At 38.6% G+C, this 18,689-nt stretch overlaps 1 protein-coding gene across 5 annotated transcripts in view; it reads right to left on the bottom strand.

Annotated features, from left to right (window-relative positions):
- klhl5 (kelch-like family member 5) overlaps window positions 1-18,689 on the bottom strand; it is a 53,720-nt gene that overhangs the window by 14,023 nt on the left and 21,008 nt on the right. For 3 of the 5 annotated variants that reach the window (XM_028449060.1, XM_028449070.1, XM_028449078.1), the window contains 2 exons: window positions 5,041-5,229; window positions 74-210 (listed from right to left, as the gene is read on the bottom strand). In XM_028449060.1, coding sequence (XP_028304861.1) covers window positions 74-210; window positions 5,041-5,189 — 286 coding nt within the window. In that variant the 5' untranslated portion in view covers window positions 5,190-5,229. Of the gene's footprint in view, window positions 1-73; window positions 211-5,040; window positions 5,230-10,668; window positions 11,527-18,689 lie in introns of those variants that run through there. The other 2 variants (XM_028449044.1, XM_028449051.1) reach the window with 1 other exon arrangement.

The raw sequence follows: 18,689 nt of genomic DNA, 5'->3' as shown, positions 1-18,689 counted from the left end.
TTAATGCAATACAACATGCAAGATTTGTCCAAAAACAGTTATATATATATATATATATTTTTTATGTGAATACCTGTATATGCATATTGTACCAGGACCCACAATGCCTCTGGGTCTACCCCCTCCATCTTCACCTCTTCCTGCTTGGCCTCCAGCAGGTCACTTGTGAACATTGCTGCAAAGTAGTCTGACACTGAGGAAAGGACCAGTCTGTGAGAGGAAAGGGAGTCGGACTTCATCAAATGTGTCACAAAGTCTTTCAAAGTAGTCAAGTCAATATAAAAACAACAATAAAATATGCTTCTTTTTTTTCTTACAGGATTTTACAGTGTATATTACTTTCAGCTTAAAAGCAAGACACTACATTTTTTTTTTTATTTTTTTTTTATTGGTTTATTTGAAAGGGGACAGTGCAATTTCATACAACCCATGAACAAACGTGGTCAAAAAAAGCCAGAATTAGCCAGAAGGCTATTTTTCATCTGTCGTCCCCTGGGACATTAACAGACAGAAATGTTTCCTGTGTCTAAAGAACACATGTTCAGTTGAGTCTTTAAGAAAATATAACTCTGCTTCTGGTTAGTTTTCACTTGTAATATAATTATCATTACATTGAAAATGATTTTTGTGGGAAAAAAAATTGCAAATTAATTTATAGTTAGTGGGTTGGACTTTGTTCTCTGAAAAGATCAAACCATTTAGGAATAAGTCTGGTAGAGATCTAATTTGCTGTTCTGTAAATCCCCTCTTAAATTACCTGTTTCCATCATTTTTTTTTCCTATGCCAACATAGAGAGCATGAAAGAAGGAAAGACCCCAGCTAGAACAAACCCTGGCATGCAGAAAAACCTCTAGCCTGTTCAGCCACAAGTGAGATTATTTTTACTTTGCGGGATGATGCAATCAATCACAACACCTCAGCTCATTAAGAAAAGTAAGGTAGAAGACAAGGCCAGAAATGTGTCAGCTATAAGGTCAATATAAAATTTATACTAGGGCAGTCTGAAGCATGCATTATTGCTTTAAGGAAATCAAAAGAGCTGAACGACAGAAAGGCCTTATGTTAAGGTCACGTGTGAAACACGATTAATTCATCTGTTTCAGTAACAATTCATTAGCCTGTCATGTTGCTGTGAAGGAATACACAGACAAGTAAAGGGCACATTAATGAATATTTATTCTGCCACTATAAATTATTTAAAGGGGACATATCATGGTTTTAAATCCTTCCTTTTTAGATATAAATCATACAGTTATGGTCTATATAAAGCGGAACTGCAATCCTTGATAAACTATTCAAAACAATGCAATTTCACCAAAAATAAATCTTGAATTAAATAAATAAAGGAATAATACAAATGAAGAAGCCTATTAATTTAAATTCTGGTTCTATAATAAACAATGCAAAACTGCATAATATTTCTTTTTCTTTTTAAAAGTGCAACTGAAAATGTATTTTGTGCCTTAACAATTGGACTTTAAAAAAAAAAACAAACAGTCATTTTACTCTATTTAGGTCAGATATTTGTTTGAACCAGCAGAGGGCGCTGGTAACCCAGTGGTCGGTTGGCATGCAGATATCTTGCAGTGAAGAAGAGATGCTATCTAGCGGACAGAGCTAATAGAAAAACGTAACTTTTACAGATATTCAAGTGATATTACAGATATTCTTTCAGTGCTAAAGGGGTAATGAATCATTTATTAACATATTTAAGAGTAGAGAAAGAAAGTATTAGCAGACTCCGCCCGCCGCCTACACTTGTGGATAGCGCCCTCTGCTGGTTAAAAAAGTACTGCGATTCAATTTTCAGAAAATCAATATCAACCGTGAAACCTATGAATCGATTTTTAATTGCCTTACGATTAATCGTTACATCCCTACTAACATACGAAGTCTGAAGACGGTGCAACTGCTAATGCTAACAAAACAATGACAGGGACATCTTATCATCACACTTTTTAGCGTTATTTACAGCTTACCGAAGTACTCTGAATTGAACCCTCAATCAGACAAAGTCTTTCGGCAAATCCTTCTTTATACTGGCGGAGGTTGCTGAAGCAGTCATCCTTGAAGTGCTTCGCACACACAAAAATGACCTTACCCACAGATGTGGGTACATTTCCGTGAAAAATAAAACTCAACCAGGCACTTCGAAAAGGTTCTGATGCTGGGAGACGGTGTAATGAAGCGTGTGGGTTTCTACATCCAACAACCGAACATTTTGACTTATCCTCTTGTAACTTCGGCATCCTTGAGCTTGGACTACAAAAATAAAAGTGAGAAATAAAAATGGCGGATTGCTCGAAGTGTTGGACCTGGAGTTGATGTACTAATTTGGCAGTTCCGCTGCAAATACTGTGATGTAATAGTTAAAAAAACGTAATAGAGAATAGAAAATCGAAACAGATTGAAAAATATGAGCAAAACAGAATATAAAGATATCTACGGAGCACCTGAAGAGACTAATTTGATTTTTTCTGTACTTCTAAGCACTCTAAATATTCAACAAAATGCATTTAAGGGCTAAAAAAGTGGATTTAGCATGATATGTCCCCTTTAAGCAGTAATACAGTTACAAGGTAATACTTTTTTCATTTCTAAATAACGTCTTTTCATTTATAAACCTGTGTTTAAGTTATTTTTTGGCCAAGCTGGTCTTAAAAACTACCATGTCAAGGAAAGAGTTAACACTGAGTCTACAGAGGGATTGACACCAACAAATGAATTCAGGTGGAGAAAGGCAGAGATTTATTGTATTCTTCTGCAAATGACAGTTAAGGTGATTCATGGTAGCATCTACAAATTATTAGATCAGCCATTGTGTATTATGTTAGCCCATAAGAAGCACCCAGCACACTCTGCCTGATGCATTAATTGAATGCTTTCTGCAAATGTCTTTAAACATGCTACTGTGGATGTCAATTCTGTTTCTGTGGAACTTCTACTTACAAAATCATTACAATAAATTAGAATTCAAAAATATCTTCTGGCGGTAATTTTGTCAAGAGGAATTTTAGTAATGGTATAACTCAAAGTAGTTGGACTTGCTATATTCAAATATTAATGCATCAAAGGGTTACAAGAACCTTTTGAATACTTCACATATTATTCTTCATCTCTGTCTTTATTCAATGGTGGGTTTCTGCCATCATTATTTAAATATATTTCACATCTTAGCTGCAGTAACTGGTCATTAAACAATCAACAGATTATGAAACACCTGCTGTCGAAATAAATTAATACTTGATCATTTTTGTTGCCCAATAGAACACTAAACAACATTCATTTTTAAACACAAAAAAGCCCAGCAACTCACACGAGCAGTTGGCCAATTAAACTTTCATCCAGTGTTATTTATTATCTTTAATTGAACTGTGAAAAGTGACAGCAAAAATGAGACATTGCCACCGTTACAAAAGTGAAACATTTGAAATCTTTGCTACATTTTCTTAATTCTGCTTCCTGCGACCAATCAAAATGAAGTTGGATGTATCTTGAAGTGGAGTAGTAAATCCTAGTATGGTATCTTTCTTTTGTCACCACCTGTGCCTTAAGGACTTACCAGTAATTAAAGAAGGCAGCAGAGGGAGGTGGTGAGAAAATATGGGTCTTTCTGCTAGTCACAGGACCACTTTTAGTCTGTTTCTCCTCCAGATGGATGCTGCTGCTCCACCAGTGGCTGTATGCCCAGTGACTAATGGCTACTAAGCGGAGTTGTGCTGGCAGGGAGCAAATGGATGTGTGTGTGTGTGTGTGTGTGTGTGTGTGCGTTGTCTGAAGAATGACTCAAAGTGAGTTGGCTGCAGTGCATATGATGAACAGTAACCACATATATATAAATATACACTGCTTCCAAATGTGACCGTGGTTCAGCTGAAGGGAAAACTTTTCAAAAAGTAACTGTGTGTGTGTGTGTGTGTGCGTCATCTAGTGCTTGTGTCTATTGTCGACAGGCAAAAATCCTAATTATAACGTCTTTTTAAAGCAGGAGTCAGAGGACATCTGAATGTTCCGCATGTGTGTAACAATAGATTAATGTAAAACAAAGTATATAAGTATTGTAATGCCTCACATGCATATACTCATGAGTCATAAACACATGCCTCGGGATTATTGCCAATGCGTACTATGAATCAGTCAGTAGTAATTACCATAAACATGTATAAGGGGCCCAAAATGACAATTCTCTAAATTGACTGCAAGTGAAATGTTCTTTACTTGTCATACATACAGTAAGTTTAATTTGTCTTGTGCTCTGGATCACTCCCTGAAGGGAAGCAGCTGTGCTGTACCCTGAGACAGTGTAGGGTGAGGGTGGGTCATGTCATACTGTCATTTTCTCTAACTAGTACCATTGTTTTCATTCTTTTTTCTTACAATACTATATACTTATGAAAGCTGTTTTGCTCTTTTGATTGCCATAAGTGTTGTAACTTCACATGAAGAAAAAAAATGATATTAGATCAGATCTGGACATCTTAAAATAGGTCATTGCTCACTAAGTGTGTTTGTTTGCACCATTAGATTTTGTCCTTCTTCTAAATGCTACAGCATCAACTGATTTTGAGCAGCAATGCTAGTCTTGTTGTCTTCTATTTGGTTTATCATGGGGGGGGGTTTGGGCAGCAAATATTTTGTCTCTTTCATCCGTACATTGTTTTATTTAATAAACCCAGTAAAGGAAACTAGACCTGCAGTTAGTTCTCCTCCAATCCAAAGAGGTTCTTTGGTTTTAAATTAATGGAGCCTCAGAACTTAAGTAGCCTTGAGATGTCATGTTTGGAATAAATTAATTTACTTGAAATATTATTAAGTTTAATATTTAAACTGTTTCTGGCCATTAAAACATTTAAGTCAAAAAAACCTCAAAGCATTGACGATGTAAAGCATTTTGAAAAACTGAACTAAAATTATGTTTCTTCATTAATTTGCTACTGAAATATCAGCAAGTCATGAGTACTATTGAGAACATACAGAATATAAAGAAAACATCACAATTTTTCCTGTACATCTGTAAGGACAGTTTTCTTTGGTCCTACCTGTGTGCAGGTATCCTTCTTTCTCCAGCGACCAGTATGACATCACACAGCTGTCTGCTCCTCAAGTATCCCTCCATCTTGCGGAAGGTGATGTCAGCGTGAGACAAGGCCGTGAACATGCACTCCTCTGGACACGCACAGGGTTCCATCGATACGCATGAAGACAGCGTAGCGCTGCTGTTGGACGTCCTGTGCTCACACACACAGAAACATATGAGACTATATGACACTAACTTACTAAAAACTGATTATTTTCATTTCAAGAAAGCTTAAAAGCTGCTTTTAAACTCTATATCATAACATTGTTAAAGATCAAATATTGATTCTGAACTTCAATATTACTATAAGCTACCACATGCAGATGAGACCTTCTTAAAGCTTTCATTAGTATATGTAAATGACAGAATGACAATTAAATAGCCGTAGGATATGTGGTACTGGTAATTAGGAGCCAGTATAAGTCTTTGAGTGTCCGTCAAAGAACTCTACCAAAGACTGTGAATCATGAGTCATCATGGCATTAAACCAGCATTTGAAAACGGGAAAGGTTTTTGTTTGAAATTAAATTCTACAACATCGTTTGTTCAACTGGTTTTCTGACAAATTCATAGAAAGCGTCATTTGACACAAACATGAACTAGGAAATCAGAAACAGAAACGTGTGAATGTAACCAAAGAAAAAGGTTGAAGTATATCAAAGTCTGACAAAAATATTCTCTCAGGACTAAATAGTGAGAGGGAGAGTAAGAAGTAAAATACGAAAAACAACCAACTACAGGATATGTTTTGGAATATCTGTTTTTAATGCAGTCAAAACATTTTTTACAAACCATTTCTCTTGGCAGCAAATACAATTTTGGTTTAATATATTATACACTGTATTACAACAAAATATTTTGATTAAATTAGAAAAATTGACGAGTATGATAAATGTTTGGCTTGATTAGTGGCAAAGCTTCTTAAACACCTGCTCCTCCTCAAGGTCAAATGCTAAATACTGTAGAATTATATATTTATAAGTATGTGTAACAAATTACTAGGGCTGTCCCAATCCAATATCAGTCTGATATCAGCCTGAAAACGAATATCGGATTCAAACTTCCGATTTTTTTTCTTCCCCAATTCATTTTTTATTTATTATATTCAATTGTAGAATACTGTAGATATTATGTTGAAGGTTAAAATGTATTTAACCAATTGGTTAATAATAAATGGGTCAGTTTTTCCTCATACATACTGTTGCTGACTATTGTTCTGTTTGAGTAACATCACTTGATCAAGCCTTTTCCAACATTCCACACTACAAAATAAGTGATTTATTTTTTTATTAAAGAAAAAAAGTAATGAAAGTATGTACGATTGCTGATATCGGATCAATATCAGTATCGGCAATTATGCAAGGCTGCAATATCGGTATCATATCGGAAATGAAAAAGTTGCATCGGGACATGATCCCTACAAATTACTGCAAACTTAATTTTAAATTAAAACGTTTTATACCACTTGAGCTTAAATATAATTTAGATTGCTTAGAACAATAAGCATCTCAATTATTACCACTTGATACTCAAAATTCTTGGTTTTGTGTAGTAATTTATTCTCTGACCTATTTGCACCATCTATGGATGTTGTGTGTGAGTGTGTGTGTGTGTGCGAGTGTTTACACAAGCATATCCATAGCAAACTGGTGTGGCTAAATACTGCTTGTGGGGGTGGCTTTGAAGTGTGGATATGCTGCCTTCAGTCCACTTAACTGTGTCTGGCAGGCACTAAATATGAAAAAATATATAGGTAAAGAGTGAGAGGTAGAAAGAGAGAGGGGTGATCACCAACCAAACCAAGCTATATTTTCCTAATTAGATTTATTAGTCTTTTTCTGCACAAATACTTTCATAAACATCAGCAAAGGGAGATATCTTTTTAAAAAGATTGTAGTGGTTTGACAGAAAAGGACATGTGACAAAAGCAAAGGGAAATGGGCGAGTAAGGAAGGCACACCAGGATTATATGGCAGGGAAGTGTGTGTAGTGTGAAAGAAAGGAGGAGAAGAGAAGACGAGTGGAGATGAGCCAGGCAGCGCCTGAAGCCCCTCTGGGATTCAGTACGCGTCCATTCACATGATCCCATCTGGGATTGTGCCACCCGTGTTCCTGGAGTGTCCGACTGTACACAGGAGCACTCTGAGGTAGTGGATGGATTGCATACAACATCAAAACAAACATGCTGCTGGCTGCACATGCATGAACTAGCTAACACAAATGCCTATGTTGGTATGGCAACCATGTTAAAGGCATTGCTCTACCATTGACATTTACAATGAAGGCTCTATGTAGAATGCCTGGGCTATTGAGGGGTGTATAACACTATTTATCACAACTAAAATGTTTTGGCCATTCTCCAGCTATCACTGACAAAGCTCTCTACACATTAGAGAGAAAACTAATGGATTCAGAATAAGATAGCATCAGCTATTAAATAATACTTTACATCAATCTCCACAGAAAGTGGCATTAAATTGTGTATTTGTGGTGTCATCATCATACTTGCTGATGTGTGACAGGGAAACACCGAGTGTGATCAGAGGCTAGCAGATGAATTATTTCACTCAAGCAACATAAACATTCACGCTCTAGTCCAGGGTATGAAATCAAGAAAATATTGTGGTAGTAATTTTGTCTAAAAAGGTGGCATTTTCAAAATGATTGGAAGCCATAGAAAAAAAAAATTAATTAGAGCTTTGATATATTTATAGATTAAAATGCACAATGCAAATAAAGGAAAAGCTCACCCTTTCGATTTCAGAGAAGTTTGCAAGTACCATAGCATGGAAGCTCTTACAGAAAGAAGACAGATGTAAGTAAACTACAGGCTTATTTAACTCTCAACAGCCTGTAAATATTACACAAACTGAAGTCCAATAGACCTACAGTTTATAAAGAAATGTATATATACATTGTGTCTGGAAAATACTAAGTTGTTGACAAAAAACTTGGGGGCAATTTTGGCCCATGGAACAAGGTTTTTTGGGGGCATTTTGGCTAAATTGAGGGGAAAATAGCCCGTGGCCCTTACTAATTTGTGACACTGCTCTAGTCTGTATATCTCTACGATTTGTACTGTCATCAAATACATACAACACTCTCTGGTATGAGATTCTAATCGTTCTGTTTTTTCATTTATTAATTAAATGCCTTCTTGTTGCTACACATAAGAATGAACAAACCAGTGCAACACATTATACCCTGACTGCACACACACACTGACATGAATACTATAAATTAGGAACGAGTTTCAGATTCAAGCCACCAAAAATAAAACGATATAAATGTCAAGCACATGCCGAGCTCAGCCCAAAAGCCACACTGTCTGTCTAATTGACTGAGGAAAATCCCACACTCATAACAGTTTGGCATCCATCTGTGCTTTGGGTGTTGGAGTGCAAGGTTTGTGGAGTCTCATTAGGCGGAGGGGAGGAATCAATAAATGACATAATGTCCCAAAGGTACCCAGCCATCAAATTCTCTTTCCTTCTTTTTCTATGATTAATAAAGGAATTCTGATTCCGATAAAAGAGGTTACAGCAAGTTGTCTGAATTGTTTCAGAAAGTCTGTACACTGATGTTGACTATAATATTAAAGAGGTGAGAAACTCATCAAACAAAACATTTGAGCTCACAAAAACTCAGTAAAAATTGTATATGTTAAGTTATTAGTCATGTTATCTTAGGGTGCGTTCACACCAATGAATCCTGGTGAGTTTAACTTGTTTGCACAAAAAAACTCTGGTCAACGTGTGGACTGGTTTGAACAAGCAGACAAACTTTGGAGTAAATCAGGCAAGCAAATCTATAGTGTTTGTTTGGGTCAGACTCAGAGGGTTTCCAATCAAATTCACAGCTCTGAAAGACCATTGACTGAGAGCTGCATTACAAGTAAAGTTAACTAAACATCATGAAACATTAAAAACAGTTCATATGCAGATGGAAAGCAGTGAAAAGGAGTGTGTGTAGAAGTTTGAAAAAAACTCACTGGAATAACCAGGTTTTAGCATGTTTGAGGCAGACAACGCAACCAAGTTTGTTTTTTTTTTAATAAATGCCAATTAGCAGGTTTTTTAATTTAATTTTATTCTATTTTTTAAATGTTCTAAACCTGTCCATTTGGTGTATGGCAATGATATAGAAATTATTCCTTCCAGCAAGAAGGTGATTGGTTTTATTCCCAGCTTAATGACCGTATTAATTTTGACAACAAATGTTGATTCAGTTTTAGTCATTGTCTTTTGACTAAAATGCAACTTAGTTTTAGTCTAAATTTAATCTTCAGGACTACTTTAGTCAACTAAATGACAAGATTTTAGTCAACTAAATCTGTTACTGATATAGTTGACTAAAATCTAAAAAAAAGAAAAAAAGAATAAGAGTTTATGCATTTAAAAAATATATATTAGCATTTATGAGCCTAATACAGGATGATATTGTTTGTAAATACACAGATTTGATGTGATCAATGTGTAAGATTACATGATCACATGAGTTCTGATTGAATTTCATCCAATGTGATGAAATTGTAGTCTCATTTTTATTAGTTCACTTTTTTTTTTTTTTTACTATATTTTGATATGTTTTCGTTAACATGTAATTATTTTTAAACCATAATCTAGTTATTGTCTCTTGACGGATCTGCCTACGTGGTGTTTGCATGTTCTCGTTGTACTTTCATGGGTTTACTCAGAGTAATCCAGCTTCTTCAAGTAAAAAAACTTTCCTTGAACTTGAATATGCTTCAGTAAAACCCTGTGACTCTATAGCCAATAAAGAAGGGACAGAGGGTACAACTGTTCAAACTTTGGGAAAGGTCGGAATTTGGCTTTCTTGGAGAGATTAAATTGACCAAAATGCCTTGATATGCCATGTAATTTAGAGATCTTTTCACTGGAACTTAAGTGACAAATTCGAGACCTGAAGAACTACTCACAAAAAAGGGCAAAAGACACATTAGTAACACAAAGTCACACAAGTGTCATTTTCTAGCCAAGCTCTGATAAGACAAAAGGAGTGTTGGACTGGAAAGTGTGAATTCAAAATCACTGATTCAATGGCCATAATCCACATCAGACATGTTTAACTTTTACAATTTGAAGTGCAGACAGTGCAACTGTCCACCATGGAAGCCCATTAGATGAGGTTTGTGGGTCTGTTACTATAGACAACATCTGCTGATCCCTCTTGGCTATTGTATTTGAACCTTCACTTTTATGTTAGAAATGCATTGCTCTTAATGTTTCTGTTTACTACAAAATCATTAGTGTTTGAGTAATATCCCAAATGGATCATTACCAGAGGTGAAAAGGTAACCTAGCCTGGGGTGTCTGAATTAAATTGACAACAAAAACAGATGTTTTATTACAGAGAAACAAAACAGATGATTAAAACAAGTCAGCTTTGTGCAGTAATAACAGATCAGTGATAGGTGAAACATTAGTAAAAAAAAAAAAAAAAAAGGAACATATCAATACGAGGACATTTTACAGTGTAGCTCCCTGTACAAGTAATATCTTCAGGTATTTTGTTTTATTTGGTTAAAAAGTCTCTAAAGTGTAGAAAGTAGAGGAGCGTGCCCCCGTACCTGCAGGAGCTGGAGTCGGTCTCCGGGTGGTTGATGCCCTCCTCGGTGCCCACAGCCACCACCGCTTCCTCCTCCTCAGCCCCGTTAAACCCGGCAGGTTCTTGTACCAGCTGGGGCACCGGGGCCTCAGCGGGGGGCTCCATGCCCGTCCGGGGGCGAGGCGGACGATGAGGCGCCGGGGAGACCCACTGCACCGCCGCCGTGGAGCTCCTGCACTCCGGCTGGCTGAAGGAGCGGGGACAGGAGCCCCCCGTGGCTCCAGCTGCCTTCCCTCCTGGACTGCTCCGACTCCCGGACGGATCCACAAACTTTCTACCGGTGCTGTTACACAGGTTAGACCCAGCACTGCCGCTGGCCACCAGACCACTGTGACCTCCCACGCTCGAGTTAACAACGACTGAACCGGAGCTGTTACAGCCGCTGACTGAGGGACCGTCTCGAGTGCCTGCGCCCACTGTCCTCCCAGTGAAGTAGTCTTCCAGCGGCGGGGAGTGAGGCGGGGGGACCGCGGGGTGTCCGAACCACCGCCATCTGATTCGGAGGATCTGCTTCACGTCGAACTCCTTCCGAGTGGAAGAGCCCGAGCCGCTGCTCGACATTCCAGGGACCGAGGCGGGAAATGGCGGGCGGGGGGGATCCCGAGCCGTGCTGCCTTCAGAGCCGTCTACAGCGCGTCTCTCCGGGTAACCGCACGGTCAGAAACCGCGACTGGAGGGAGTGAGAGGAGTGTGTGGATGCAGACAGGAGGGGGAGCACCCAGCTTAACGTCAGCAAACACAAACATCTGCCACAAGGACGAAGTAATGTCACATTTCTGCCAACTCACACCGACAGAGATGACTCCATCACCAGCATCACTCAGCACAGCAGGCCTAATTAATTAATTATTAATCAGGCACGAGCCCAACAGCTGGTCTCAAGACTGATCACTGTGATCATTTTGACCTCATATTTCTGTTGGTTTTTTTTAAGGTTTTCATCCTGACATTTTGTATTTATTTTGTGTGTAAAAGTTAAAATGTAGTCGTTACAATTATTTTCAATCCAGTTTGAGTCGACTAAAAGATGTTTGGCAAATAAATTAAACTATCAACTAATGTTCAAGTTACAATTATTTATCAGTTACTTTTTTTCCATCCTCCATGAAAAATCTACCAAGTCCTGTGTAAATTCACCCACTTCTGATTTTCTCATTACACGCTGACCTTCCTGCCCTTTCACACTAACTTATCACGAAAACAAAAATGGGAACTGACTACACAAAATCACAAAAAAAAAAGAAAAAAAAGATACATTTCTTCATAATTGTAGACATCCTTATGCAAAAAGTGTCACAATAGAGTGCTCCAAACTTTTCATTTATTTTTTTCCCCTTTCTTTTACCATTCTTTTGTTTTGTTCACATTATAAAGCAGGTTTTTACTTTGCAATTATGATTGTGTCCCAAAATCAGGATTTATTGTGTATTGGTATTTTTGTTTTTTGCGCTGCTAACATGTAGGTCTAATATTTTGTGAAGATATAAAGAACGAAAGGAGTGAGTGTGTCATACATCACTCCTTTAAATAATAATTCAATCTCCAGGAGGGTGAATCTGAGTTTATCCCCATTATCCATACTCAATTCATTCTGCGCTTAGGGCAGTTGTTCCTCAACCTTTTCTGTTGTCTCTGAATCACAACTATTTTTTTTATAAAACTGGGTAAAAGAAGAAAAAAAATTACCTTATTTGATAAAAAAAAAAATTAAATTGTGACTATGTATTTCAAAACTCATAAAAACAACATAAATGTGCAATCATATATTCCAAGCTTGGGAAGTGGTTTTCTGAGCCTACTTCCATTTTCCACCTCCCAATGGGTGTAAGGAAGGCCAGTCTGCAGGGCCACATATAGACACAACCAATCATGCACACCTCATTAACTCCATGGGGGAAAATAAGGTGTTTAGAACATTATTGAAGTTCCTCTTCTAACAAGCACACGTTTGAACTTATTACAAATGCCATACTTCATGTACATTATGGAAAATAAAATCTAAAGCTTACTTTTGGGTGAAACACTTTGGTTTTAAGGTCATTGCCATGACACGTTTTGGGTTTGTAGGCCAAGGCAATAAAAGCAAGAAATGTGTGCCTTTATGACATTGTCACTGATGAATGTAATAGTTTGTAAGGTTACAGCAGTTATTAGATGTTCAAAAAGTCCTTAAGGGTAATGAGGCGGCACATTGTCATTGTCGTCTTTATTTCATTGGGTCTGTCCTGTCACTCCTTTCTGCACATTTTTATCCATGTATGTGAGTCAAAGGTTCTTTAGAAGCATACTGCAATAAAGTGATGTGCAAAAAGAATGACAGCAGCTCAGAGGGTAGAGGTATTTAGTATAGTCCATCCTATATCTATCATGTCCTTGGTTGAGAAACTCTAACCACCTTGTCTCGTTTGAATGTGAACAAATCATTGGTGGTGGTCAGATTTATGGCCATTCTCCTGCCATGACAGATGTGGTTACAGATGTTGCTTATCGCCAGCACAATGACAGCGGTGCGACTGAGTAATGGCATGTCTACGCTTTGAGTTTCTGGATAAGAAAAAGCACCATATAAATTGAATCTATTATGTGCCTTTTTGTTCTTTAGCATATGTTGATAACAGAGATGCCTCACTACCGAATGTCCTTGAAGAGGTATTTCCTGAGTTCTTTCAGCCTCACACACACTTTCCTCTCAGGCTCATTTACAACATTGTACTCTTTTAATGTCACACCACAAACATTACTCTTCTCCTTTCATTGCGACCCTTCCTTGCCGTTTACCTCTCCTTTCTTCATCTATCTGCAATGCAGCAGCTATTCATAGATGGTAATGATCAGTGGGAGTGGGTCCTGTGGGAGGCATTCCAGCCAGACACCCGGAGCACCCAGCAAACCTACCAGCCAGAACCATCTCTCTTGACAGAGAAACCCCAGGACTAGCATGCAAAAAACAGAGTGTTCTGGATGGAGTCCCATCACCAAGGGCAGGGGAGTGATACTTTAGGAGTTCCACTCTAACAAAAATCAATAGGTCAAACAGCAAAGGACAGTTTTTGAAATACACAGGTAGGGTATATCATAAATTGGAGCTGTAAACAACCTGTGACATCCAAAGACTGCCCTTCCCCATTTTTCTCTTCCATAAATAAATGAGTGTAGATGCCAGGTGAATATGGGAGCTCTAACTTCTACCATGCTCTGAGAGGTGGAGCTTTTCTTCCGTGTCAGGATTTAGTGATGACTAAGTGCAGGACCACCCTGCTGTGCAATCTGATCAATATCACAAAGTCAATATACACAGGGACGCACACAAGCCGCGGCTGCAATGAAGGTTGAAAACAATCGGTAGTCCATATATGAAGAGGTTTCAAATAGGCTTTCAATAATGAATTGTATCTTTCAGATATAATCACTATGCATGGCAATTTCAAGTAATGCAAGGAAAAGATCAGACAGCAGTTAGAACCTTCACTATGTGGAGAAATATATTGCAATATATTCACTCATTTATAGTCCTGAACCTAACAAAGTCAATGGCCAAGGGAACATGGAAAGTGACACTGTCTTGCATCATGTTCCGACACGTTCTCTTTTAATGCACCATGAATGGGTGTTGAGGTTTTTTGTTGATTAATTAATGAACTTGCACAGGCTCTATTGTTTTTTATTTGACTATTCTGTTCATATCTTATCTCCCACTTTACCCAATGCAATCATATCCTTGTCATGTAACCTGGATTTTAAACCCGATTTTAGAATTCTTATAATTATTTTTGCTGTTGCTAATTATTACATTGTATCTCTGTAAATCTATTGTTAATGTTAGATTTTCTGGTGCACAGACAGTATTTATTTCTACACAATTTCATTGGACCATTTATTCTTCTAGTAAGTATCAAAATGAAATATATTACATTAATACAGGTTGATTTTCTATCAAAGTAGAGGCATAATTAAATTTAATCCAGGAGCCGGTAATATTTGTATTGAGTCAAAAAAATAATGAAAGAAAGATAATTTTTGACACGACTCCGCATGATGAATAACTTCTGAAATGACGACATATACACAGAATGCATACATTAAATACGCTCCATTACAATTACAATCCATTTTTTGGTAAACAAAATAACCAAAAGGAAAAAAAAGTGAAACAAAACATGGTGATAGATCATTGGATGGAATTAATACAATGCTGTATTTGTGGGTGCTGCATGATTCATTTTAACCATGTAAAGTACATGTTGTATGAAAAGCACTTTATAAATATATATTATATTGTAGTAAATTCTCAACTATATTGGCATAGGTGGCAAGTAGAAAAGTTTGTATAATAAGTTGCATATCTCAATCAGAGCTACGAAGTCATGTATCAAACAAACCGTAGAGGTCGATGCATCTTTTGTTCGTGTTCTGTTCATGTTGACTGAATTATTAATTTGTTTACTTGTTGATTTATTGATTTACTTCTCTATTTCTTGTCTGAAAATAAATCCTCAATCACCATCGATTTGGCCATGTTTTCTGTTGATGGATGGTTTGCTCCAGGCATGCCAGAGTGGTCGTATACTGACATTAGCATGCGTTCTGCAAAAAAAAGAAAAGAAAAGAAAAGAAGAATGGATTCCACATTTCATTTATGTGTAAATGAGTGTAAGCAGCTGCATAACTTATAAGTCCTCCCTTTTAGAAATATCCTCCAGATAAGTACTCTCTCCTGCTGGGCTGTAAAGAGCAAAACTCACAGGGTAAACTATTGCATTTCTGCAACATTTGGGAAGATATTGCCATCTGGATATTGGGGCTAGCTGGGAATGAGGCTCTGAGGGGAAATGAAGCTGAGAAATGATACAGCATTCAGATCTAGTCTGCTGGAGTTGGCTCTTTGGTCACTTCTTCAGGCGCCCACTGTTATTGGTCTCCTGGTTGTGTTGGTGTAAGTCCATCACTGAAAACTCTCTGCTACAATTTTATGGGACTGCAGAACTCGGAACACACACAAATGAAAACACCAACTAAAGTCCAAAACATACGCCTCAGACTCAGTTTATGTGCAATTAACTACACGTTTTGCCACACACACACACACACACACACACACACACACACACACACACACACACACACACACACACACACACACACACACACACACACACACACACACACACACACACACAAATAAATTACTGCTTACGCCTCTATTAATGCCCATTTTGCATTTCAAACTGTTTTGCTGTCCACACACATGCTCACTGCCATAAATACGAGAAGAGAGCCATACATAAAAACAGCTAGCCGTCATCTCGGGAAGGCTGTCGTAAAAAACTGTTTTATGGAGACAGAAAGTGAAAAATTATATGTCTGGCCTAGCTGTGATGATCAACTCATTTTCCCTGACTGATGTCCACACTCTAATGGCCTTCTTCCAATCTCACTCTGCCTCCCTTCTTCATTTCCTCCTGTACTCACCACTCATCACAGTGCATTCTCACCCAATCCATACTCGCCTATACTCCTTTCTACTTTCCAATCTCCTCTACAACCTCATTTCCTGCATCCTATCAATGCTATTCTGGCCCTAACGCACAAACACCAACAACTATTGGCCCTGTTGAAGGTGCAGGGCTCAGTCTGAGGATTATAACCTTGCACAAATAGCAGATTTGCCAACCCAACTAGCTACCAGAGTCCAACCCACTAACCGTCTTAAAAGGCACGCAAGACTACAATCATCACGCCGTGATTTAAAGGTGAATGTCCCATTCCAACCGGGTGTTGTGAAGTAGACCTGAATGGATCACACATCAAACGCAATTGTTTGCTGTAAGTTTAAAGATGTATACATGTCAGGCAGTGATACTTGATATCAACACGTTATGCATGATTTGGTATACATAACGTGATTTTTTTTTGTATTAAAATTGTTACATTAAATTTACAGCCTCCACAGAAAAAAATAAACACCCGGTGTTGAAGGTGAGTCTGTCCTTGAGAGCCGAATCAGGCTCAGACCGACCAAGCAAATAATTACCTCTCCAGATTGCCACAGCAGAACTGCCCAGTGCCTGTGTGTGAGTGCGTGTGTGCATGCACGCGTGTTGGCACGTGTCCGTGTGTGAGCGAGTCAGTCAGTCAAAGCAAGAATACTCACTTCCAAGTTTGCTTATATTCCATGCCTTAATTTAAGTTTTCTCAGTTCCCTCCCATATTCAGCTAGGGGGATGTTTGGTGATTGCATAAATCTCTCTATTCCTGAGACTTCAGCGCTTTGAGACATTATTGAGGCTTAAAGTAAGCACAGGATATAAGATTCAACAGAAAACAACAACAGGTTTGATTAAACTACAATTAAATCTTATCTACTGTATATATTTGTATAAACAGTATATTTTTTGTGTATATGTATAATTAGCGCCAGTGTATCGACTACCGTATCTTGCGAAGATGAGGCTAATGATCGCCATATTAATTTTGAGTCCCATCCCTACTGATGTAGTAAATGTATAATGTAGTCGCTGAGTCCATTCAGATACATTATTCATTCATATTTTTGATATAATTTTTGGACAAACATTTTGGTTACAGCAGTCTAACAGCAAAAAGGTCCTGGGTTCAAGCCCTAAAGTGGACACTTATTCTCCCTGTGCTTGTGTGGGTTTCCTTTGGGTACTCATGTTTCCTCCCACCATCCAAAAACATGACTGTTGATTGGAGTCACTAAATTGCTCATAGGAGTGAATGGTAGTGTGAGTCTCTGTCTGTGTGTGTTGCCCTGTGTTGGACTGGCGCCCTGTCCAGGGTGTACCCCGACCTAGCGCCCTTTGACAGCTGGGATAGGCAGCAGCGACCCCGAAAAAGAGCAAACAGGATGGAAAATGGTGAAGGCGGTCGCATTTTTCCCTGCTCCCACTCTCCCTCCTATCTTTCCCTGTTTTGTTTTGTTTGCTGTCTCTGTCATGTGGATCTACAGGAGACTCTCTCTGCATTATCCAAAAACCGAAAACATGGAATTGATTAACTGGTCTCTTAATGCTATTGACCCCACTTTTTCAACAAGAAGACCATGCCGGGGTGAGCCCGCGTGTCCAGGTGGAATGTTTGCGGCCGGATACACGATGGATTCCGGGAACAAGTGGAAGGTCGTGTGTCTGTTCATGCGTTCCGTTGAAAATGTGGAGGACATCTACATGATTAGATTTATGGTAGTAGACATGCCATTTTTGAAGGATGGGGCAGAGCACTGAACTCTCAGACTATCACAATGAACAAACTCAAAAGTAAGCAGGAGGCTACTTTGGAGCATTTGCGTGGAATCGAATCGATTGTGAAGATGATGGAAAGGATAAATGCTCGTCCAGCGGTTTGATGCCACATTATTGGATTTACTGCTGAGACCAGAGACTTCAAGGCTATTGAAACAATGCTAGCCTGAAATGAAAACAAATCATTATCACCCATTGGCCTCCCTCCACACGCCAGCTCAAGGTTGTGTTTCAATCTCACCATGGATGTATGCAGATCTGACGCTCTGTCCCTCCTCCTCTCCCCCCGTCGCCATCTGGACTTTCTGTCTTCTGAACACACAACATCTGACTGTATCAGAGTGGAAGCAAAGGCTTATTTTGTCTGTCTTCCTGTTCTTATCCCACTTCTCATCTAAACATGATGGTGCCGAAAATGGCAGCCGCGGTGTGTTGATGTGTGTTCTTTCCGCTGCAACGACCAAGTTAAATTCCTTGTACTTGTAGCAGTATTGCTGCTAGCAAGTTAGTCTGGCCTATTAACAGGGTGGGAGAATAAAAGGGATTGAGTTTCTTCCTCCAACCACTCGTTCCTCCCTGGCTTTTGTTCCTCCCAATACCTGACTCGGGCACTCCTGTTGCACGCTACCGGAACTGCGTGCTCTCATTGATTCTTAGATCGGGTCATTTAATACCGACAGACGGTGGCGATCATCAGACCCCCCAAACCTGACCTCGCCCT

This window comes from Gouania willdenowi, chromosome 1 (genome assembly GCF_900634775.1).
Source record: "Gouania willdenowi chromosome 1, fGouWil2.1, whole genome shotgun sequence".
Classification (NCBI taxonomy): domain Eukaryota; kingdom Metazoa; phylum Chordata; class Actinopteri; order Blenniiformes; family Gobiesocidae; genus Gouania; species Gouania willdenowi.
Note: the sequence above shows the minus strand (reverse complement) of the source record. Positions and strands in the feature narration are given on the sequence as shown.